Source organism: Malaclemys terrapin, chromosome 10 (genome assembly GCF_027887155.1).
Source record: "Malaclemys terrapin pileata isolate rMalTer1 chromosome 10, rMalTer1.hap1, whole genome shotgun sequence".
Taxonomy (NCBI): Eukaryota; Metazoa; Chordata; order Testudines; family Emydidae; genus Malaclemys; species Malaclemys terrapin.
The window spans coordinates 33,636,439-33,661,438 of NC_071514.1; the positions used below are offsets into that span (position 1 = coordinate 33,636,439).

The following is a 25,000-nucleotide window of genomic DNA, read 5'->3' on the forward strand; positions in this document are numbered from 1 at the left end:
CTAAGTGCAGGACTCTGCACTTGTCCTTGTTGAACCTCATCAGATTTCTTTTGGCCCAATCCTCCAATTTGTCTAGGTCACTCTGGACCCTATCCCTACCCTCCAGCATATTTACTTCTCCCCCCAGCTTAGTGTCATCTGTGAACTTGCTGAGGGTGCAATCCATCCCATCATCCAGATCATTAATGACTTCCTAAAATGAGTCAGCTCTTTGTGGTGCAGTGTAGGAAAATTTGATTCTCCACCAAAGTTGACTGTCCAGAGGACAAAGAAAGTCAGCCCATGGCATTGTGGGATACATTGGGCAGACTCCCAGAGCATGAGTAGAATGGGGCTGTGGCTACACTGCAAAGCAATATGACTTGAATGTGGGGTCCCAGCTTGACTCAGGTTCAGACCCTCCATTCCCTTGGGGTCTTGGTATTCTGGGTCCGAGCCCTGGTAGTGCAATTTGTGGGTAGATGGAAGGTGGGGTTAGGCTGGAGCCTGAGTTTGAACCCTGGGCTTACGTTGCAGTGTAGACATAGCTAATATTACAATAAGTCCTTCATTCCATCCATGATATCACTACCTGTGTAGTGCACGGTAAATACAAAGCTCTACAAGATAATGATCCCAAAGACTAATTTAAATGACTGGTAGCAAATAATAATAGTTGCCTGGTGCTTAATGGGTGACTTACCACTTCACTTTCTTGTGTGTTACTGAGGCCCTGGAGTGAGAATGGGAAGAGGTGTGCATAAGAGCAGTGGTCCCCAACCTTTTTCGTCTGGCAGGCGCCAGACATTGAGCCACGGAAGACCGTGGCGGCGGACGAGCATCCACCGAAATGCCGCCGACAAGCAGCAATGTCAATAGGCGTCGCCGCCGAAATGCCGCCGATTTTTGGCGGCATTTTGGCGGCAACACCTCTGGATGACGTCGGCATTTCGGGGGCGATGCCTATTGACGTTGCCGCTTGTTGGCGGCATTTCGGCGGATGCTCGTCCACCAGCCAGTACGTGGGCGCACTTAGACGCCCTGGGGGGTGCCATGGCACCCGCGGGCACCGTGTTGGGGACCCCTGCATAAGAGGAAGGAGATACCTCTGGAGAATCATATTCAGTGGCTTCCCTTAGGCTGACATCTGCCCCAAGTGGGCTGAGATTTTTGTGATTTTGGGAGCTTTTTAAAGCTATTTATTGTGCCAAATTCCACCTTGGGGACTGAACATATTTAATTCACTTCATGTTTTGAGACCTTAAGTGCCACAGAAATTAAAACTGGTTGTTACTTTGTTTTCAGGATACTACTGATATTAAGCATCCATTTAATTGCTTTTGTGGATAAAATGTTATTTTTCCAACACTTCTGGAAAGATGGGGAGTGTCGCGGTGCGGGACTCACCGCTGCGGCGCCTCCTGCTGGTTGTCTCAAGGAATTAGCGTTTCTAGCCTCTGGAGCGCCCTCTGCAGGCCGGTGTCCCACTGCCGCTGGCCCCCCGTGTCCCTCCTAGGACCCGGTGCCCCTTGTCTTTGAGGTGCTGCCCCCTGGTAATACCTCCGCAGTCTCAGGGTCTCCCCACCCAGGGGAACCCCCAACCCTCTATCCCCACCTTGCCTCAGTCGTGAGCTACTGCCAGTCATCATCTAGCCCCTGCTCACTGGGGCAGACTGCAGTGTAAAATCCACTCATCATAGACAAGGGGGGTTTGGACCTGCTGCCTCTGCCTACCCGTGGGCTGCCCCCTGCAACCCCAGTACCTAATTGTCCTTCCACTAGACCACAGCCTGCGGGGGTTTCCAGGCCGGAGCTCCCCATCTCCCTTGGCCTTCCCCCAGCCCTTCCCCCTTGCTACACTCCAGGTACCTTCTCTCAGCTCCCTGCAGCCAGGTCCCTCCCTCTCAAAGCTAGAGAGAGTCTGTCTCTGGCTTCTGGCCCCAGCCCTCTTATAAGGGCCAACTGGGCCCTCATTAAGCCAGCCTCGGCCTGATTGGGGCGGGGCCCCCAGCTAAGGCTGCTTTCCCCAATCAGCCCCACTTTTCCTTCCGTGCCACAGCCCTCTCCCCGGACTGTTTTAAGCCTTTTAAGGCAGGAGCGGGTGACCACCCCGCTAGAGGGAGCAATAGGTACTAGTGCACACATTAATAAACTGTAGTGCCACTAGAAAGCAGAGGTAGTGACTGAACTGCAGATGTATAGTTGGATCATGCTTTGATATCTTTCCCTAAAGTAAAATAAAATCAGTGTTTTACATCTGTATATGAACTCTTTTGAGCACTATTTCAAACTGTTGAAATATATCAGAAGGTTTAGTGAAGGAAAAAATCCCAGTTATTTACTTTGTCGGCCAGAAAAATATGAATTCTCATCACATAAGGATGTAGCTGAAATGGCTATTTTTAATGCCAGTTCATCTCCTTAACCTCACCTCTGATATTTAGTCAGTCATGGTCTTCTTTCATCATATGGTATTTTGTGCCTGTTTTAGGACCCAAAGCGGCTTATTGTTGGCAAAGAGGTAACAGGAAGCAAAGCCATTGTTTAACTATCGTACTTTTTTTCCAGTCTGAAAGAATTCCTGCCTAAAGAATACATCAAACAAAGAGGAGCTGAAAAGAAAATATTTCAGGTAATTATGAGACTGAAAAACCTAATAGTCTCTTGTCTTTTGTAAGAGTAATAAGAGTTTGCTTTCCACAGCTCTGTAGTCTGTGCATGTCCTCTGCTTACATAATAAATTCTCACTAACTCAAGTGTAAAGATGCTGACAGCCTCTCTTTTCTTCCATTGGCATGTTTATTATCCTTTGTTGTTGTTGTTGTTTGTTGTTGAAGGTTATTCTCTTTTCAGTGCATGTTCAAAGTTCCTTAGACCTTTTTCTCAAATATATTGAACCATGAAGAAATGCATTGGCACTGAAATAGAAGCACACTTAAGGAGGTCAGAGTTCTGTTGGCAAATGCTTGAATTCAGAGAGGTGGCTGGGAAGGATCAAATTATTAATGACTGAAATGATCAAATACCCAACATTCTGATACTGTGGGAAACGTTTTATAGGATCTTGCACTCGTGTCAGTGTTGATTAATATATAAACCTGGCAACACGCAAGTATATGAGCAATTTTATCTAGTTTGGAAAATTCTGAAGTTAGCATCTGATATATGGTTATTCACATCATGAAAGAAAATGGCAGTGACATATGATCTCAGCGTGGAACATAATTTTAATTATGCACTGTTAGAGTTTGTCAAGTGCTGTCCTCTTTATCCCTCGCGCTCCCAGTCCAGGAATTCTTTACCTCATGAATTTGCTATAGGTGGAATTACTACTGCCACCTATAATTGTGGTTGCCCAACCCTTTTCCAGACTGGATGTCAGCCACAGACTGAATTTTTTTTTTTGCAATATTTCAGCAAAAAATGGCTCAGACATTTCTGAGGATGAGATTAGGGGGAAATATGTTGTTTTGTCCATGTTAAAAATAATTGTTACAACAGATCTGTTGAGATGCTATAGCACCTACATACTTAGGAACAAGGACTTGAAATTTGGCAGGGGGTTGCCTTGTTGTTAGGGTTGTGTCATTTAGCATCCGTGTGACAAGCAGTCCCAATTTGGCCAAGTTATAGGCTTCAGAAGAATTTCATTTTGAATGTTTTCAAGATGCTTGTTGGAGTCAGTTTGGCAGCTAAGTTATCCAGATATTCGATCTGCACTGAGTGTGCTCCAGCCTCTGAGTTCCTGTGTGCCAGCTGGTCTATACATACACAGTCCCAACAATGCCAACTGACAGTGCTCCATCTTGGAGATACAGTGGCTCCTCCCAGCTACCACAGGCTATTGTGGTGCTGGTCACCAGATCAGAGAACAGGGAGGCAGTTCCCTATGCTCTTGATTCTCCCTCTGCTGGTGCCCAGTCAGAATGGAAGAGGATGGAGAAGAGGAGGAAACGGACTCACAGAAATGCAGAAGGAGATAACAGAAGGTGCGGGCAAGGCACAAAGGGAATATATTAAGGGAAGGCAGTGGCTGGGAGCAGGGGATGGATTGTGAGATGGGCTGAAGTGAGAAGCTGAGAGGGAGAGGGCCAAGAGAAGAGGAGTGGGGGAGATTAGGATTAGTTGAGCAAAGGGACTGGGCCAAGAAGCTCTAGAGGAGTAACAATGAAGGTAATAGGGTAGTAATAGACCAGTAAGTCTTCCTTCAGCATCAGGCAACTTGATTTAAATGATAGTTTAAAAAAGAATTCAAAACCTAGATGAACGTAATATCATTGGGATGAGCCAGCTTGGCTTCTGTATGGAACTCTATATTGGAGCTCCTTGAGCATGTCAACAAAGTACTGGATAAAGAGGAACCAGCTAACATTATATTGGACTTTCAAAATGCCTTTGGGAAAGTCTCTTACAAGAGGCTATTAGGGAAACTAAGTAGTCGTGAGGTAAGTGGTAAAGGACTCTTATGAGTAAGAAACTGGCCAAGAGACGAAACATAGAAATAAATGCTCCATTTTCAACAAGCTGAAGGCTGAAATGCCGCTAGGTGAATGGATATCACAGTGACTAAAACTTATTTGTGTTGAATGTAATGCAATGTATTTTGGAACCAATATTGAACTATTAATATTTGAGTACTTCTAAATAAATTGTAACCACTAGGAAACAGATGTCTGTCTCGTTGTGGACAGGTTAAAAATCCCTTTTCAATTTACAGTGGCTGTCCAAAAAAAACAAAAACAAAAAGTTAAAATGTGCAAAAATAGGATGTATAATGGCATAACTTTAGTGTATAAATCAGGCTATGGCCTCACATGGAAAGTTGTATTAATCTCCAATGGCAATATCTAAAAAGAGATACAACAGAGAGAGAGGGCTTCAGAGGCAAGTATCAAAATGATTAGGGACGTGGAAAAACCCTGTAGAGAAAGAAATTATTGGGTCTGTTTACCTCGGGGGATGGGGGGGGGAGGGAAAAGGTGATGATATACAAAATAATGGATAGTATAGTGAAGGTAGATCAATGAAAATGACAGGTGTCAAGTTTATAACTAGTAAGGAAGTGCTGTGTTGCACAACTATCATATGGCATTAAATTTTACAGCCTATCATGGGCTAAGTGTAGCAAGATTTTTAAAAGATTGGTCATTTGTGTGGATGCTGGGAATCTCCAGAGTGGCTTTATGTAAGATCTGAAATTTTTTTGAAGGGATATTAAACTTCCATGATTTGAGGGATAAACATAACTGGTGATGATTAGGCAGAAATTCCCCTTTGGGCAGCTTGTTCCATAATTCTTTGTGTCAGAAAATTTGAATATATAACCTTGCTAACATTTCAGCCCAGCAATGTTTTGATTTAATTAGTTTCACAATTAAAAAGCAGCCCTGATCAGTTAAAAGCTCCTTTCATAGTTTCCTGTGGGCATTATTTCTATTCAGTCTAAGTTATACAAAGTAAGACTGAGCTCTTGTTCTAGGAACACAAGAACTGTGGAGAGATGACTGAAATTGAAGCCAAAGTGAAGTATGTGAAGCTAGCACGCTCCCTCAGGACATACGGAGTCTCCTTTTTTCTTGTTAAGGTAAGTTCAGATTATGCTGGCAACAGATGTGCTTGATTATGTATTACCCCAGACCACTTTCTGAAAGCAAAGTTTGCATATCCAAGGTTTGAGCCTGTAGAACAGCCTTTTCCACTAAAAAGAGAGCTCACTGAATTGTATTGTGGTAGCACACCAATCAGATCAGGGTTCCATTGTGCTAGATTCAATTGGCAGGGTCAAAGGCAGCCTTTCTCAGGCTTTGACTTTTTTTAATTGACCTACCAAAATATTTTCCCCTCAAAACATTTAGAAAAACACCACAAGTCTGCTTTCCCCAGCTTGGGAGTTAGAGGTTTACCTGAATGTGCATATTGAAATCTCTGCATCTTACAAGAACCATATTTTCAATTGTGCAGTTATTTTCTCTTACACTTCATACAGCTATCACCTTAAGGACTTGAATTTTCTTCATTTAAAATCACAGTAATTTAATAATTGGGAGAAGATGACTAAATCATGACTTGGCAGATATAGAATTATTTTGCTGCTGCTAAACAAGACTTGAATCATTGCTTGATCATTGTTCTCTCAATGAGGTGGTCCAGGTAAGAAGAGAACTGCAATCTAGATTTTCCATCCTTGGCTCCCAAAATTAGGATTCTAAATCCATCAAGTGGCCTGATTTTCTGAAATGCTGAGCACCTACAAATTCCACTTAAGCTGATGGAACATTCAGGTGCTCTGCAGAAAGTGAAATGGATGATAACTTTCTAAAAGCTTGACATCATTAATTAGCTTTTGCTCCTTTAAGTAGAAGTGACTGTCATATTAGGTACCTTTTATGGAGACATATTAAAGTAGAATCTCATCTGAGATTGTTGTTTTCAGACATCATAGGCCAGAATTAATTTATCCACTGGAGAGACTATATGGTGTGCATTTGGCATCTTCCCAGGGATGCCTATTACATGCTTATTTGATTTTGCTCTCTGTATGTATTTATTCCATTTTCCTAAATTCATTTTCTTTTCATGCAAAACCTAAATACTTCATTACTGTTCAGTGCATTAAATTATTTTGCAAGTGAGTTAAGTGGCTTCCAATATAGGGATTTATGAATGAAGAACTAAATGGTTCTTCAGGATCGTAAGTACTGAAATTTAATTTGGGCATAAATTTTAAAAGAAAAAAATGCTGTAATTATTTAGAAAGCACAATAAGCTAGTGATGGTTTCACACTGGTTTCATCAGCTAATCATGAAGTTGTATATTAGAAGCTATCCTGAAAATATCTCTGCAATTTTAACTAAAATATTAAAACTATACAAGCATGCACATTCACAGCAAACAATCAAGTTGAGAATTCAATCCAATTTTTCAGTGATGACTAAGTGGATCATTGGGCTGATGATAGAAATACTTACCCTTGCATTTTCATGGATGCGTCAATTTGACTCCATGATTTTCCTTGTAGCTTGAAGCAAATAGTAACTGAATCATTCTGTAACTATGGCATAGAACTTCAGTCTGAAAGAAGTGTGTGAGAGGAAGGTGGAATAATTTAAAGTCCAGGTCTGATGTCTAACGAAGGACGTAGGACGTAAATAGGAGTTGATTCTCTGTAGCCCATGACATAAAATAAATTCAAGGGGAGCAGAACATATGGACTCATTTGCATTTCATGATAGATTTTTTTGTTGCACAGTAAATTGGTATCTGGTCCTTGCTCTGTGGACTTAAAGTGCTAGAGAGGCAGTATACTCAGCCCTTGAGAGACAGCACCTGTCAGCCTAGAGAGAACCCCTCATAGTGATGCTGACATGGGTGAAGTTGTTTGTTTTACTAACCATTTAAGCATTTTAGAGCTATGATGTATAATAAATGGGGCTGACTTTGGCTCCTGTAAACCTCAGAATCCTTAATCTGTGTTGCTCCCTGCTAAATCTTCATTCTCTTCATAAAACACTACCAGAAATTCTACAGGGAGAAGTCTTTGGAAGCTAATTTACAGTAGATTGCCTAACATGCCTCTTAGTTTTTCTGGGTGGGAATTGGTCATTGAACAAAGTATCAGAGGGATAGCTGTGTTAGTCTGTGTCCACAAAAACAATGAGGAGTCCAGTGGCATCTTAAAGACCAACAGATTTATTTGGCCATAAGATTTCATGGGTAAAAAACCCACTTCTTCAGATGCAACTGAAGAAGTGGGTTTTTACCCACAAAAGCTTATGCCCAAATAAATCTGTTAGTCTTTAAGGTGCCACCGGTCATTGAAGTGTCATGTAAACTGTTTCCAATGTAATTTTTAAATTGGAAAGCTAGTTTACAAAAATATCACTACCCAAGGTAGTTGAAAGTAACTTTCAAAGACTTGGATTGTAAAATGCCTTTTTATGTGAAGGGAGGTTTCTTCTCCCCACCACAAGCGGTTACTTGTGCTGAATTGCACAGTGAAGGTCAGTTGCAGTTTAATGTTTTCAAGCTGTACCAGATTAAGGGTGAAGACAGATTCTCAAGACCCAAATAAAGCTTTGAACATGAGTAGAATTTTGGTATGAAATCTCTTGGCTCACATCTCTTTCCAAGTTATGCTAAGTGCGATATCTGCATCTAAGAAGCAAAGTAGGATAGATATGGACCACGTAGAAGGAAGTTGTAATGAAAATCAAGCAATAGCTATAGAGCGTGATGCTCCATTGTTCTGTAGCTTGGATAGTCACTTCAATCAGTAAAAGTGACTGCAAGTTGCTACCAAACCACAATGGCAGTGATAGTCACATCACACCAGTGTAAATGACTGCACAAGGTGTGGGGCATTGGAGAATGAAGTCATAGTGTAAAAGTCACTGGAGATGTGTATCCTATCACTTAATTCTGGTGTGTGTTCAAAGTTGTCTTTTTAAGAGGATAACTCTGGACTGAGTCCCTCTGAGCATTTAATTAACCATGTTGTAGGTAAGATGAAAAAAAGACAGTGAATTCTTGAGGCTCTGAATACAACACAGTGTTTTGAAAATGAATGAAAAAACACTTCTAGCAGTGTGTCAACATTAAATTAATCTATGCACTTGCCATGTCCAGAGAAACTGAGTTTGGGCCTGTGAATTGTCCTCTGCAGTGCGTCTAGTTCTTCTTTTATGTAAGTGTAACCAGTCACGGTCATTCCCAGTCTACTTCCTCCTTTCCCCTCTGACATATGCCAGTTGGTAAATGAAAACTAATCCTTGATACTTCTGTTACAGGAAAAAATGAAGGGCAAAAACAAGCTGGTTCCTCGTTTGCTGGGTATCACCAAAGACTCAGTGATGCGTGTGGATGAGAAGACCAAGGAGGTGTTGCAGGAATGGCCACTGACAACCGTGAAGCGCTGGGCTGCCTCTCCAAAAAGCTTCACTCTGGTACTCTTTCTGTATTGTGTTACAGAGAAGGACCATTCTGTCTGTCATGGGGAAAGGAGCATGGATTGATGCACTAAATTGATTGGCCCTATAGGGTTTAGTTTAGTTTAGTCCTGAAGAAACAACTCGGCCAATTTTCTTATGGCCAACAAACTGTCTCATGTACATAACCCGACCCTGATTTTCTAAAGCACTGTTTTAAAGGCCATCTGCCTGATATCTGCTAATTTTGGTTGTGAATAATCAAGGTTTTCAGAGTGCAGTATAAAAGTGACAGACAGGCTGTGAAACTAAATAGGGCTAAAGAAAATGCCTCACAGTTTGAGACTTAAAGAGCTCAATTTGTTTAGCTTATCAAAAAGATGATTGAGAAATGACTTGATGATGGTGTGTAAGTATCTTCATGGAGAGAAGGTGCTGGTGGCTCTTCAATTAGTGCAGGAGTTCTCAACATTTTTCTTTCTGAGCGCCCCCCCCCCCCCCCCCCCCAGCATGGTATAAACACTCTACAGCCCACCTGTGCCACAACACCTGGTTTTCTACATAAAAGCCAGGGCCAGCACTAGGGGGTAGCAAGCAGGGCAATTGCCCGGGGCCCTGTGAAGCTACATTGCTCAGGCTTCAGGTTCCACCCCAGATGGCAGGGCTCAGAGCCTTGAGCTTCAACCCCATGCAGTGGGGCTTTGGCTTTCTGTCCTGTGCCCCAGGCAGAAAGCTGAAGCCCCACTGCATGGCCCTGCTTGATGGACCCCCTGAAACCTGCTTGCAGCCCCCCTCCCCACCCTCTCCCAGGGACCTCAGACCCTGGTTGAGAACCAATGGCTGGAAGTTAATTCAGACAAGATTAAATTAGAAATAAGGCAAACATTTTTAAGTGAGGGTAAGTAACCATTGGACCAAACTGCCAAGGAATGTGGTAGATTTTCTGTGTCTTGAAGTCTTCAGATCAAGACTGGATGCCTTTCTGGAAGAAAAGGTTTAGTCAAACACAAGTTAATAGGCATAGTGCAAGGGTATTGGGTGAAATTCTGTGGCCTGTGTTACATGTAGAAGGTCAGAGTATATGATTTAATGGTCCGTTCTGGCCTTAAAATCCATAAATGTATGAAATGGATCCAATCGAAAGAGCTTTTTTTCTCTCACATAGTTTATTGTGGAGCCTTGGAATGGTTTTATCTGCCATAAGAGCCGTTAGCTATAATAAGACATCAAAGGTAAAAGGAAATGTCAGCTACTTTTATTGGGTTTTGGCTTTGGTGTAGACTCTGATCGTTATATGGTAGATATGAGCTTGTTGGATTAAATGCAAAGAAAGTTAAAAATGTATTTCCCTATATCTCTAATTTTGGTCATCTTAATATAGCTGATGTTCATTTATTTAAATTCATTCCCAAGAGTGAACTGATTGTTATACCTTTTTTCCTCAGGATTTTGGTGAATATCAAGAAAGTTACTACTCAGTACAAACCACTGAAGGAGAACAGATCTCTCAGCTAATTGCAGGTTACATTGATATCATATTGAAGAAGGTAAAACTTTAGGATGTCAGTAAAAGTGCAGTAAAATTAGTAAATGCAATGTCTCTCTCACAAAAGATAGGTTACCTGATAGCAATAGCTCACTTTCTTATGTGAAGCTAACTAGGTATAATTTTTCTTTGCTGTGACTGGCTTGTAGCAAGAACTCCTAGAAAATAGTTCTGATTAATTACTATAAAGAAGTGTTTATGGAAGTAATATTGAAACTATTAGCTGTATTGAGGGAATGTGTTAGAAGACTTAACTCAGCATGCTTGGGCATTTAAGTGGATAATCTTCTGGAAAGCAGCTACATGTCAGTGGGCTTATATCAAGAGATTAATGGCCTAAAGCTTTCTCCTTAACTGTAGAGAATAAACCATATAACTATAGTAGTTACCAACAAAAGTTAGCATTTGCCAACAAATGCCACATGATTACTAGTTGTGTTCTAAGCACTTTCTGTGGGAAACCTGTGGCATCTTAACTACTACTACGTGCTTGCTGTTGACAAATTTTATTAGGATTAGACCAAACTGCAACATAATCCATTATAAATATATGTTCATGCCAGAGAAGTGACAGACAGCTGGAAATTTCAGTAGGATTGAGGATTTTTGTTTAGGGGAACTCCAGGCCTAGAATATCAGGGGTGTTTCAGTTTGGGGCTGGGGTGGATTGCCAGTATTCATCACAACTCTCTTTCTAAGACTGGCTCAAGCCAGCATTGTCCGTTCCAAATTTAATGAGCACTAAATATGTTCAAATTTTAGTTTAAGTAGAAACTTGCGTTCTTCGAGTGATTGCTTATGTCCATTCAACTTAGGTATGTGTGCTTGCCACATGCACCAGTGCCAGAGATCTTTCCCTCCGCAGGAGACTGGCTCTGGCGCCCCTGGAGTGGGGTGCGTGTGCCACGGCATATAGGGCACTGCTGGCCCCCTCCACCCTCAGATCCTTCTTGCCGACAGTGACAGTGCATGGAAGTGTTGCTGCTTCAGCTAGCACTGTTGCTTCTCATTCGTTCAAACTCATTTAACTCTTGTATATTATTGTATATAGTTTCCCTCTAGTTTTAGTTTCCCTATTTGTTAGAGACTTAGTAGGTCCCAAACAGGACTTCGCCTCAGGACGGGGCATGCCCCAGACCCCAGGCTTTGAGCCCTGTGATCATTGTAAAAGCGATCCACATAACAGTTGTTTACGGTGCTTAGGCGAAGGGCACATTAGGGATAAGTGCAGAATCTGCAAGTTCTTCAAGCCCAGGATCAAGAACGAGTGTGACATTCACTTGAGAGTGCTCCTTATGGAGTCTGCCCTTATCCCGATGCCGGAGCAGCGCTCTGATTCGGCGCCGAGCACTGTGAGCTCTGTGCACGGCGTTCCGCCAGTACCATCTGCAAGCCAGCACTAGTCCTCTTCCATGGCTCCAGCCAAGAAGCCCAACAAGCTGGGGCGAGGAAGGTCTCCAGCTTCCTGCAAGGGAAAGGACAAGTCTTGGGTGGACTAAGGTCCTGTCTTGGGCACCTCTTCACCCCCTTCGGGATCTCGGGCCCCAGGTCAGCAGTGTAGCCCAGCCTGCTCCCCGCCAGTTCCAGGTGCTGTCCATGCCGGAGGCCCTGCAAGCAGCGCAAGACTTTATATCCCTCCTAGTGCTGCCCACTCTGGCCCCTGCGGGTTCCTGGTCATAGGGTAAACCTGTGTTTGGACCACCAGAGTCTCCACCTCTACGGCAATGGTCTCCGTCATGGGGGACGTCCTGCCAACGGTTGCCCTTACGCATCTGAAACACTTCTGACCGTGATAGGCAGAAGCTTCGCAGCCCCATCCAGTGTCCGGACCTCGTACAAGGGCAGAGAGGCTCGAGGCACAGCTCGCCGGTAACTGGGCACAAATCTCTGGAGTCATGTGACCCCCCCCTTCCCCCCAGCAGGAGTTTCAGAGTCGGCGCTGGAATTTCCATGGTACCGGTATCGCTGCAGGGACAGGTTGAGGGACCGATGGTACCGTTCTCCAGACCACCGCCAATCCCCAGCACGGCATCACCGCATGCAGCTACATCTTCACGACGCCAAGCCTGCTCTGGTTCCTAGTCCCGCTAGTCAAGCATGAAGTGCAGATCGCTGGCCCCGGGCCATTGCGGATCCACCAAGCACCACCGGTCACTGAGGCCCCAATCCAGGTGCTTGTCGAGGTCAGCCAGATCCAACTCCAGGAGGAGAGACTAGTACTGATTGGGACAGAGCCACCACTTAGTCCCATCTTGGTCGCAGGGGAGCGACCGCTTGGGCTCTAGCTCGGGTTTAGAGTGAGGTTCCCTACCTGCAGGACAAGCTCCGATACCTACAGTGCAGATTACGTCGATGGCACCACAGCCAGCCCCGTGGCCTCTGACTCCGTGGCCAGCACAGTGGTACCCATGGAACCTATGGGGGTTCACTCAGCCCTCCCAGGCAGCCTGCTCAGTATCTGGACCTTTGGAGAGACTGGCTCCCGCCCTCTCCAGCTTTCCTCCGGTTCAAGAGGCCTCAGCTGCAGGCACCCCGCAGGCACAGGAGGAAGTGGGTGAACAAGCTGCTGGACCACCTCTGGTTGCAGAGGACCCCTTGGTACCAGCTTTCTCCTCCTCATCACCAGATGAGGCTATAGTGGGGCCCCCTCCACCGGTTCCCCAGGATGATGCGAAGGCACATCAGGGGCTGTTAAAGAAGGTCGCCGCCAACCTGGGCCTCCAGGCGGAGGAGTTAGAGGAGCTCACAGACTCCATCTTTGATGTTCTCTGTCCCGTAGCTCTGGCCAGGATAGCCTTGCCCATACATGAGGGGGTCATGAAAATTACAAGTGCCCTCTGACAAACCTCCTCCTCCTTGCCTCTGATCTCCAAGTGGGCCATCCAAGGGTCACGAGTACCTTTATACCCACCCTGCTCCCAATTCCCTAGTGGCAGAGGCGATCAACCACAGAGAGAGACAGGGTGAACTGGGGGCTACCCCTAAGAATAAAGGCTGAAGGAGACTAGACTCGTTTGGGCGTAAAGTTTATTTGTCCTCCAGTCTACAGTTGCATGTGGCCAACCATCAGGCCCTCCTAGGCTGCTATGATTTTAATATGTGGCAGGCCATGACCAAGTTCAAGAGCGCCCTTACCGAGGCCTCGAGGAAGGAGTTCTGGGTCATCCTGGATGAGGGCTCAACTGCGGCTGGACACTGCTGCCCATACCATGGTATCGGCCATCTCATTGCACAGGGCTTCTTGGCTCCTCTCTCTGGTCTTTCCTCAGAGGCTCAGCAGTCAGTGCAAGACCTCCCGTTCGATGGGCATGCCCTGTTCATAGAACAGACAGACAACAAACTCCATGTCCTGAAAGATTCCTGCTTGACCCTACAAATACTGGGCCTTACGTCCCCGGCCCTTCCCGCAAGTGGATTAAGCCGCAGCAGCTTCAGAACGAGGGGAGCCACTCTCTCCAGGAGCCTCGCTATAAAAAAAATCCAGGGGCTGCAAGAGGCACCATGGGCTGGCAACTGTCTACTCCCAGTCCAGGTGCCACCTGGAAAAGGTTGTCACCATTCCCGCAACGATACTCACCTCACTCCAATGGTGGTCCGACCCTGGGAATGTCCTGGAAGGAGTCCCCTTCGACAGCACTCCCTACTCGGTTGAGTTGGTCTCGGACGCCTCGGATCTCGGTTGGGGAGTGCACTTCGGCGATCTCCAGACCCAGGGTACGTGGTCCCTGGAAGAGATGACATTACACATAAACGTCAAAGAGCTCAGGGCGGTCCGCAGGGCATGCGTGGTCTTCCTACCTCACCTGTTGGGCAGAGTGGTCAGAGTCTTGATGGACAACACAGCCTCAATGTTTTACATCAACAGACAAGAGGGAGTGCGATCCTCAGCCCTATGCCAAGAGGCACTCCGTCTTCGGGACTTCTGCATCGACCATGGAATCCATCTAGAAGTGTGTCACCTCCGGGAAGTCCATGTTAGTGGGTCATCTAAACGGACTTCTCCTCTCACCACAAGTGGGCGCTCCACCCAGAGAGAGCCTGCATGATCTTCCAGAGGTGGGGATCTCCCCAAGTGGATCTGTTCGCCACCAGGCAGAACGGGAAGTGCCACTGCTTTTGCTCCAGATGGGCTCTGGGCAAGGGCTTCCTCTCTGATGCCTTCCTCCTGTCCGGGCGGGAAGCCTGATATACGCGTTCCCCTCTCCCCCCCCCCCCCCCCCCCGATTCCACTCGTCAGCAGGGTCCTGGTGAAAGTCAAGAGAATCAAGGCCCAAGTTATCATGATTGCCCCAGTCCCCCTGTGGCCCCTGCTGGACTGACCAGACCTGCTGTCACAGGACCACGGTTGCCTCTTGCCACCCCAACCTCGCATCTGTCCACCTTGCGGTGTGGATGCTGCGTGGCTGAACCCTGAAGAATGAACCTGTTCAGAGGGGGTCCGGCAGGTCCTCCTGGGGAGTAGAAAATCCTCAACTAGACAGACCTATCTGGGAAAGTGGATGAGGTTTTCCTACTGGGTGACCGAACCGGGCGTCTCCACTTTGCATTCTTTGGTGCAGTCGATCTTAGACTACCTGCTTCATTTGAGGAACCAGGGCCTGGCACACTCCTCTTTCAAGGTACATCTGGTGGCCATTTCCGCCTTTCATCTGCCCATCCAGAGGCAGATGGTGTTCTCCCATAACATGATGGTCAGGTTCCTGAGAGGTCTTGAGAGACTTTTTTTCCTCAAGTTCGGTCCCCGATCCCTCACTGGGATCTCAACTTGGTTCTGTCCAGGCTCATGGGCCCGCCCTTTGAGCCTCGTGCTCCGCATCTCACCTATCATGGAAGGTAGCTTTCCTGGTGGCAGTGACATCAGCAAGGTGAGTTTCCAAGCTCCGAGCCTTGATCTCAGAACCACCGTACACGGTCTTCTATAAGGACAAGTTCCAGCTCCGGCCCCACCCGGCCTTCCTTCCCAAGGTGTTTACTTTCCACATGTGCCAGGACATCTTCCTTCCGGTTTCTGCCCTAAGTCCCATGAGACTAGTGAAGAGAGGCGCCTTCACGCTTTGGACATAAGAAGGGCTCTGGCTTTCTATCTAGATCGGACAAAGTCTTTCCATAGGTCAACTGAGCTTTTCATCTCTACAGCTGATAGGATGAAAGGCCTCCCGGTGTCCACCAGAGGATTTCTAACTGGATTACCTCTTGCATAAGGACTTCTTACAAGCTGGCGGGTGCCCCGCCGCCACTCGTCAGAGCCCACTCGACTAGAGCGCAGGCATCCTCAATGGTCTTCCTGGCATACGTTCCGATCCAGCACATCTGTAATGCTGTGACGTGGTCCTCAGTACACACATTCACAGCCCACTATGCCATCACGCAGCAGGCCAAGGACGGTACTGGGTTCAGCAGAGCTGTGTTGCAATCTACATGTCCGCCTCCATGGGTACTGCTTGGAGTCACCTAAGTTGAATAGACGTGAGCAATCACTTGAAGAAGAAAAAACAGTTACCTTTTTCCGTAACTGGTATTCTTCGAGATGTGTTATTCATGTCCATTCAACGACTCGCCCTCCTTCCCCACTGTCGGAGTTTCTGGCAAGAAGGAACTGAGGGTGGAGGGGGCTGGTGATGCTCCACTCCAGGGTGCGCCAGAGCAGGTCCACTAAGGATACTGCTGAGAGAAAAACTTCCGGCACCGCTGCATGTGGTGAGCAAACACACCTAAGTTGAATGGACATGAGCAACACATCTTGAAGAACACCAGTTACGGGAAAAGGTAATTGTCTTTTCGAACTGCTCTAAGTTTTACAAGTAGAATTCCAAGCTAAGGCAGCTTCTCTGTATATACTGAGAGTGTACAGATGTGCAGATTTCGACTCCCAAACCAGTCCTTTGATTTCTTCTTTAAAATCTGCTCACACAACCAGCTTCTAAATGAGTGAAATAGGAATAGGTTAACAAACTAACTCCCATTCTGTGTCATGACTCAAATGAGAAACATGCTGTTTCTAGTTGTCAAGCTTGAGTTCTGTCTCTGCCACATTTGTTTATCACCTACAGTCACATAGAAATCTTGTAATGTCAATTCTCAGGGAATCTTTAATGACCTATTCTGGTGTAGATTTTCTACTACAACTTCCCCTTGTTATACCATATGCTTGGGTCTGATGTCACAGTGAGGGCCAGAAAAGAATTTTATCCCTGCAACTTGTCAGTGGTAGATGATTGGAAACCCAGCAACTTGAGGTGCTCTTCTTTTTTTCTTTTTTTTTTCTTTTCTTTTTTTTATAAACTGTCCCTTACACTAATAGCAAAATAAGAACGTTGAAGTTTCAAAGAATCTTGGCTCTAAAAATGAATGGCCTGTTTCAGCTCACACCTAAAATCAAATTGAAATAAATCAGGGTTTGTTCATGGGTAAAGAAGAGGGTTCCCATTAAAGTACCTCCAGAGACATAGCTATCTCTTTTGTCTTTGCCTCAGTATAATGACTGTTACAAGGCTAAGGATGTTGTAGCAATCCATTTCTGACACAGCGTTTCTTCCACAACGTACCATGCCTCTCTGCGGTCACTTGCTTATGAGGAATATCTCAATTCACACCCTAATTTAACTCCCCTGTGCACATCTACCTCCCTTACATTATTGTAAATAATTCACATTAGAAATGAACATTTCTGAAAGTAGGTTTCTAGAAAATAATGATAAAGAAATGAATCTGGCACCATGTAACACTTGGCATGTTACTTTTCTTGTGGTGGTCATTTGTGTCCATTAATCATATATTGGTTCACATATGGGTGCTTTTGAATACAAGATACCTTGTAGCAGAATTGTATGCAACAGTTCCTGTGAGCTATATGAACTGTTGAGGCTTCCCATTTGCTGCTGCATGGAAGGTACCTATGCTGCTGAGTCACATTGAGGGAGTTGGTAGGAGGCACCACTGTCCATCTGAGCTTGGTGGTATTAAGCCTCTATGAAACATACTATATAGTAGGTGGTGCTGATTTCTGGGAGTGGCAAGTGCTTTGTCTTATTCAGAAACAAGGCCTGCTAGCACTACTATCCATGTTAGTCTTCTCCCTTTATGCACCTTAAATCCACGAGTGCTGGGACCCAGACTGTTTTTCCCTATCCAGGTGCTCTGGATACTGAAGTTCCTTGTGACCTTTCTCCTGTCTGCTGCACCCACGACATGGAGTTGTATCCTATCACAAAGTGCCTGCTCACATATAAGAGTACCAAAAAATCCTGGTGTAGCACTAGAGCGAGAGAGAGAGCATGCAGATGACTTGACACAATTTGTGTAAAATAGTGACAAAATAAAGGTAGAGGAGTTTAAAAAATGAAATGAAATAGAAATGCCACATAAGTGTTGACGTTTGCTTTTTTTCAGAAACAAAGTAAGGATAGATTTGGGCTTGAAGGTGATGAGGAATCAACAATGTTGGAAGAATCTGTGTCGCCTAAGAAGTGAGTTTGTGCAATGGGAAAAATGGCTCTTTCCATAAGAGTGAAACGTTGAATAAGCAGTGGGTAGTTTTCTTTGATCCCAAATATGGTTTAATATATTTCTGTCCAGAAGAATTACTTCTCTGTTAAATTACCCTGCAGTTAACAACTCTGTCTCCATGCCGTTCTGCAGAGTTAAGCTTTGTTGTGAAGTCTGCTGTTTTGTCCTAAAACTATTATTTGGTGCAAAGTATGTACAGTAGTGGTGATTTGAACCACAAACTACAGAACTGAGACTAACTCAGTAGCAATCTGTATGCAGAGTTGTAAAAATTGAATTAGTAGAAGGTTATGTTTCGGTTTGTGAATATATACTTGCTTTTGATAGCTTACATTTGCTAAATTGATGGCTTTAATTGGTGTTTGCGTGCAGTGTTGTTCTGTGACTGTCATTAGCAGAGTTTTGTTTAATATGGGAAAAATATCATTAATCTTTCAGATGCTGTTAAAGACAAGGTGGGAGGCTTTGGCTCACAGTGCAGCACAAATTAATGGGCTCTGGGATTTCATTGCGGGGAGAGAGTGGATTATACAGGGTTATGAAAAGAGTCCAGTGTGGGATCCTGGAAATGGCGCTTCACTTGAAAATGAATATTCAGTTGGCTTTTTGCTGTTAAGTAACCGAAACAGTTTCAACACAATGTGAGCTATAATGAGGCCTAACTTAAGCCTCTTCTTTGAACTCAAAGGGAAAGGAGGGTAGTGTCTCTACAGTGTGTAAAGGTCTGACTGTGATTTATGTTATACATATTGCTTACAGGAAATGAATTGGTTAGATCTTTTATGTGGCCTTACATGAATTTTTAGCTTTAGCGTAGTGTACATGTTTTCATGTGCTTCCTTTTCACACTTCCCGTTCCAAATGGCTTCCAGAATGTATCCTATCAGTGTAAATGCTCTATTTAGAAGCTCCAAACTTGTAACAAAAGAATATGCATGGACAATGTTAATCTGTAACTGAAATTACACCAATTTTTTTCCGAGCACATTGTTGCTCTTTAAATCAAAAATTATGCCAACACTTCCAACTGTTGGAGCTTAGACTATACTTAATATGAGCAGTACATCTGGCAAAGTGATCATTCCCATAATTAATGATAACTTATTGTAGTCTTGGTCTTATCTCATTATTTGATAGACTACTAAATTACTATCAGGGGCCAAATGTAAATACATACATTTTGGAAGAAGGGGTACAAATTTTATTCCAACTCTAAGGAGTGCTTGGAAAATTTATCTCCAGAACATTCAGCTTCGTATAGTTGATAGTCCTACTTTGGCATAGTTGAAGCAAAACTGTGAGATCCTTCTTTCAGGAACACAGCATCCAGTCTCCACTATTTATCTTTGTGAGATGAGGGAGGTCATAACAATAAATACAGCCAGGTCACACATTCCATTCTTCCTTCACCACCTGTTCAGGTAACAGCATTACTGGTAACTGGTTTGTCAGATACTGAAGATGTAGCAAACGTACACTGTAAGCACCTGGCACAATGCGGTCCTGCTATATGACTATGTCTTTGGTAATACAAATAATTTGTAAAATGGTTGGATGAAAGAACACATTGACTAGAATTTAAGCAGTTCACCCAATTTAAACACCCTTGCTTAAAAACTGAAAGGGAAGGATGGCAGCCAGGAATTAGTTTACAGGAGCTCATAGAGTCACAGAGTTTAAGGCCAGAAGGGACCTCTGGATCATCTACTCTGGCCTTGTGTATATCACTGACCATCAACCACACCCAGCACCCATACACTAAACCCAACAATGGAAATGAGACCAAAGTAATGAGCCCCATGGGATATTAGACTATCACGTGCCCACAAGCAGAGAATAGGCAGGACCAAGGGGCATCAGTCCGCAAGGCCTCTGCAATGGCAGGGAAATTATTACATGAGATACACCCAGATAATCCTGCTAAGTGACTCCACTCACCCACTGCAGAGAGAGGCGAACCCCTCCCCCCCCTCCCCCCCCAAAGGTCACTACTAATCTGAGCTAGGGAAAATTCCTTCCCAGCCTCACATTTGGCTATCAGTTAAATCCTGAGCATGTGAACAAGAACCAGCCAGATTAACACCTGAGAGAGAGAATGCTCGGTGCCACCTAAGAGCCCTGGCCACTGTCCCGTGTCCAGCTGTGGCCATCTCTGATGCTTCAGAGGTAGGAAATGGGGGTGGGGGAGGAGAACCCATCCAAAATACATTGAGGGCGATATCCCTTCCTGACCCCCTGCAGGTGACTAGCTGAAACCCTGAAGCATGAGTTTTAGGAACATAAGACATATCAGAAGTCACAAGCAACCCCATCGTACAACTGTGCTCATAAGTTTGTCCAACTAATTCAGTTGTTTGACCCACAACTCCTATTGAGAGGCTGTTCCAGAATCTCTCACTTCTGATCGTTAGAAATATTCTTCTAATTTCCAGCTTGAATTTGTTTATGGCCAGTTTATATCCATTTGTTCTTGTGCCAACTTTCTCCTTTTGCTTACATAGCTCTTCACCCTCTCTGGTATTTATCCCCAATATGTTTATAGAGAGCAATCATATCCATTCTCAGTCTTCTTTTTGCGAGACTAAGCAGGCCCAGCTCTTCCAGTTTCCAAGAGACCCTCAATTCCCTGATCATCCTAGTAGCTCTTCTCTGCACCTGTTCCAGTTGAAATTAATCTTTCTTGAACATGGGTGACCAGCACTGTACACAGTATTCCAGATGAGGGCTTACCAGTGCCTTGTATAACAGCATTAATACTTTTCTGTCTGTACTGGAAATGTCTTGTGTAATACATCGTAAGATCACATTTGTCTCTTTTACAGCCGCATCACATTGGTGGCTAGCGGTCATCCTGTGATTGATCCACACACACAGGCCTCTCTCCTCCTCTGTCTCGCCAACTGATAAGCCCCCAACTTGTAGCAAAAATTCCTATTATTAGACCCTAGGTGCATTACCTTGCCCTTTATACTATTGAATTTTCTCCCATTTCTGTCACTCCAGTCTTCGGGTCATCCAAATCTTCCTGTATAATATTTAAATTCTCCTCTGTATGGACGATGCCTCCCAACTTATTATTTCAGCTCAGTACTAATGTGGACATGAGAACGAATGGATATAAATTGGCCGTCGGGAAGTTTAGGCTTGAAATTAGACAAAGGTTTCTAACCATCAGAGGGGTGAAGTTTTGGAACAGCCTTCCGAGGGAAACAGTGGGGGCGAAAGACCTCTCTGGCTTTAAGATTAAGCTTGATAAGTTTATGGAGGGGTTGTTTTGATGGGATAAAGTGATTTTAGTCAATAGGTCAATAATGTGCCATCGCTGGTAATTAGCAACAATGGTCAATGATGGGATATTAAAAGTTACTACAGAGAACTTTTTCCAGAGGGTCAGGCTAGAGAATCTTGCCCGCATGCTCGGGGTTCAGCTGATCGCCATATTTGGGGTCGGGAAGGAATTTTCCTCCAGGGTAGATTGGCAGAGGCCCTGGAGGTTTTTCACCTTCCTCCGCAGCATGGGGCAGGGGTCGCTTGCTGGAGGATTCTCAGAGATTTGAAGTCTTTAAATCATGATTTAGGGACTTCAACAGTGAGTCAAGGGAGAGAATTCTTCCGGGAGTGGGTGGGTCAACTTTTGTGGTCCGCATCATGCGGGAGGTCAGACTAGATGATCATAATGGTCCCTTCTGACCTTAGAGTCTATAACTTGGTATCATCAGCCCATTTCATTAGCACACTCCTACTTTTTGTGCCAAGGTCATTAATAAAAATATTGAATAAGGTTTGTCCCAAGACCGATCCTTGAGGAACTACAGAAGTAACCGCTCCACAGTTTGATCATTCACCTTTCAGCACAATGCAATGCCTTCTCTTTAGCCAATTCCTTATCCACCTTGCGTGCTTGCACTGATCCCTATCATCCCTAATATCACTAATAATTTCCTATGTGGTACCATGTCCAATGCTTTACTGAAGTCCAAGTATATTAGACATACTGTACTTCCCTTATCTAAAAATCAATTATTTTCTCGAAAAAGGAAATCAGGTTAGTCTGGTAAATGCATGTTGCATCACATGGCCGCAGGTTGCCCTCCACGGCCCTATAAACTCTCTGCTTACTCCTAATAACCTTTGTGAGGTGGTTATTCTTCCAGCTGGGTCTGGAGCCTTTCCTTAAAAGTTTTTTCCCTTTCTTGGGATGTGAATTTCAGATAGTTTTTGTATAGTTGATTTGAAGAATTTCCAAGTCATCTCTCCATGTAAGTCCTTGATCTCTTCAGTCCAGCTGACTTATTTAACTAATTCCTAATATCCCAAATTCTGCCCTTTAGAAATCAAAAGCCATGGTTGATGACCTCATTTGTATTATCCTTTCATTTAATGTAAACAGAATCAACTTGTGATCATTCAATCCAAGGTTATTTCTTATGACCAGCTGTTTTGTGATGTCCTCGCTACTTACTAAAACAAAGTCTAAAATGACATCACCTCTTGTTGGTTCAGTGATGATTTGATGAAGAAAACTGTTATCTATCACATCCAGGAATAACCGGGCCCTAGCAGTATAAGTAGCATTTATTCTCCCATCTATATCTGGGAAGTTAGCCTCCCATTATGACCCAACTCCCAAAAGTATTTATCTCTGTAATAATATTACAGATCACTATCCATATCCTAGTCTGACCCTGGAGGTCTATAGCAGACCTTAACACTACCTCAGCAGAACCTCTTTTACAATCCTTCCCCAAAGTGATTTTGACTCAGATGCTGTGTTGTCCATACTATCACTTCATATTTCTTTACAATTTACTGTTTCAATTATATATATATTACCCCAACTTTACCTTTATTTCTCTCTTTTAAATAACGCATACCCTACAATACCTGTATTCCAGGCATGAGTACTATTCCACCATGTATAGTATTCCCTATACTATCTGGTTTGACCTCTTGCACCAATAGTTCTGTTTCTCCGTTTTATTGTCCAGACTCCTTGCATTCATGTAAAAGCCTTTCAGTTGTTTCCCTCGGACCTCACCCAGTTTTCTCATTTTGTGGTGTTCCATTATCCCTTACTCTGTCTTTATTTAACTGGTATTCCTCCTCCTGTGTGTTGAAGCCAAGGGTGGAAATTTCATGAGTCTCTCCCAGTCTTTTCCCCTCACCTCCTCCTTTAAAACTCGTCTTATCAGTCTTGCCCGTCTTGATCCCATAAGATTAATAGACTCCACTTGAATATCTGATGTATCAATAGAGAAGATTCTTCTTTCTATGAATGCCTCCCAATGTTTGATCATCCCAAAATCTTCATCATAGCACCAGTCCTTAAGCCATCTGTTGATCTTCATTATCTTTTCATGCCTTTGCCACCCTCTCGAGGGACTGGAAGTACATTCTGCTGAAAATCACCTGAGCTTCCACTTCTTTAAGTGTCTTTCCCAGCCACATGTAGTCATCCTTGATCCATTCCAATGGGAATCCAGCAGTGTCATTCATTCTGACATGCAGCACAATCAGTGGGTTTCCCCCCCACTTCTATCAGTATCCTCTTTAGCCTCACATCCACATTTCGTGCCCTTGATCCTGTTAGACAGCACTCTCTTTGGTTCTCTAGATCTGGTCTGTCGATTCTTCTGAGTATGGAGTCCCCAGTCAGATAAACCTGTCTCTTCCTGATGTTGGGATGAATTTGTTTTACGTTCTCTCTCGCAGTCCCCTGTACATCATCCTCATATTTCCTTAGGCTCTGGTCCCTGGCTATCTCTGTCATCTCTTCCTCTCTGCTGTAGGGACTGGCTTACCTTCTTTTCTTCCTTGCCACTTCATCTTCTGCCTGTTTCTCCTCCTCATTCCCCAGTTCAACAAATTCAATTTCATCACCGCTAGCTGGTCTCTCCCTCTGCTTTGTCCTTCATGGTCATATTCTTCCATGGGTCACCCTCCACGTCCTTTTGTTCAGCAGGTGTCTTCAAATCTTGAGTTGCCTGTACCAGCACCTCTCTCCTCTCCTGCATTATACCTTCAAATCCCTGTCTGAATTTCCTCATTGTCTCCAGCTGTATAGCTAATCATTGAATTTCTCTGCCTTGAGTTCTATCAGGCATAAGTAGTTTCCATCGGATGTCCCCTCAAAGATGATGTGCATCAGCAGCTTCTGCATCCGACCATCTTCTTTCTCTCCTCTCCTCAGGTCACTCTAGTGCTGCCTCTGTAGCCATCATTCTGTTATTTTCCTAGACCCTATTCCTGGGGGGTGGGGAGGAATTGGGGGACCCTCCCTCTAGCTCCCTTCCATGGAAGCTGCTGCTAGCTGTTCACTGCTCCAGTGTTCGCTAGTGACTAGCTTTTTAACCTAGCCAAACTGAGTCAGCACTGGCCCCTTGTTAAGGGATATCAGCAAGCACTGAATCAAGCCACATACTTGGAACAAATCACTCCGGTAGTGATTTTATGCTCTGTTCTGAACAGAACACAAAATCACCACTCTTCTCTCAGGCCAAACTCCCACAGAAACTCTGCTGTTAACTGCTTGCCGTTCGCTGCCATGCTCTAATGTGCATTCCCTTTTCAGATCTACCATCTTGCAGCAGCAGTTCAACCGAACTGGGAAGGTAGAACATGGCTCGGTGGCATTGCCTGCTGTGATGCGTTCAGGCTCCAGTGGCCCGGAGACTTTCAATATTGGCAGCATGCCTTCTCCCCAGCAACAAGTCATGATTGGGCAAATGCACAGAGGCCACATGCCTCCTCTGGTGAGCAACATGTTTGTTTCATAATGACCTTGGAAACCAGCACTTGTAGCCTATGCTGTGAGTGGTCTGAAATAAGTATGTGCACACACCCTGTTCTTAGATAAGGGCTGGGGACTGTCTGTGTTGTTTTACTGCACTGTTTGGCTGATTCTCCTGTTAAACTGCATATTTTGAATTTCCTTGAAACACACAGAGTCCCATAGTCATAGTCCACCTCTTTACTCCCCCATCTTTGCCTTAAAACTTTTCTTAAAGTAGTTATAAAACTGTCTGACATGGGCTGGGAAAGAGG

At 44.5% G+C, this 25,000-nt stretch overlaps 1 protein-coding gene across 4 annotated transcripts in view; it reads left to right on the plus strand.

Annotated features, from left to right (window-relative positions):
• The window catches only part of TLN2 (talin 2), a 382,138-nt gene that overhangs the window by 216,477 nt on the left and 140,661 nt on the right, over positions 1–25,000 (plus strand). For all 4 annotated transcript variants that reach the window (XM_054041883.1, XM_054041884.1, XM_054041885.1 and 1 more), the window contains 6 exons: positions 2,548–2,611; positions 5,459–5,563; positions 8,767–8,922; positions 10,350–10,451; positions 17,840–17,916; positions 24,528–24,708. In XM_054041883.1, the coding sequence (XP_053897858.1) occupies positions 2,548–2,611; positions 5,459–5,563; positions 8,767–8,922; positions 10,350–10,451; positions 17,840–17,916; positions 24,528–24,708 (685 nt within the window). The remainder of the gene's footprint in view (positions 1–2,547; positions 2,612–5,458; positions 5,564–8,766; positions 8,923–10,349; positions 10,452–17,839; positions 17,917–24,527; positions 24,709–25,000) is intronic.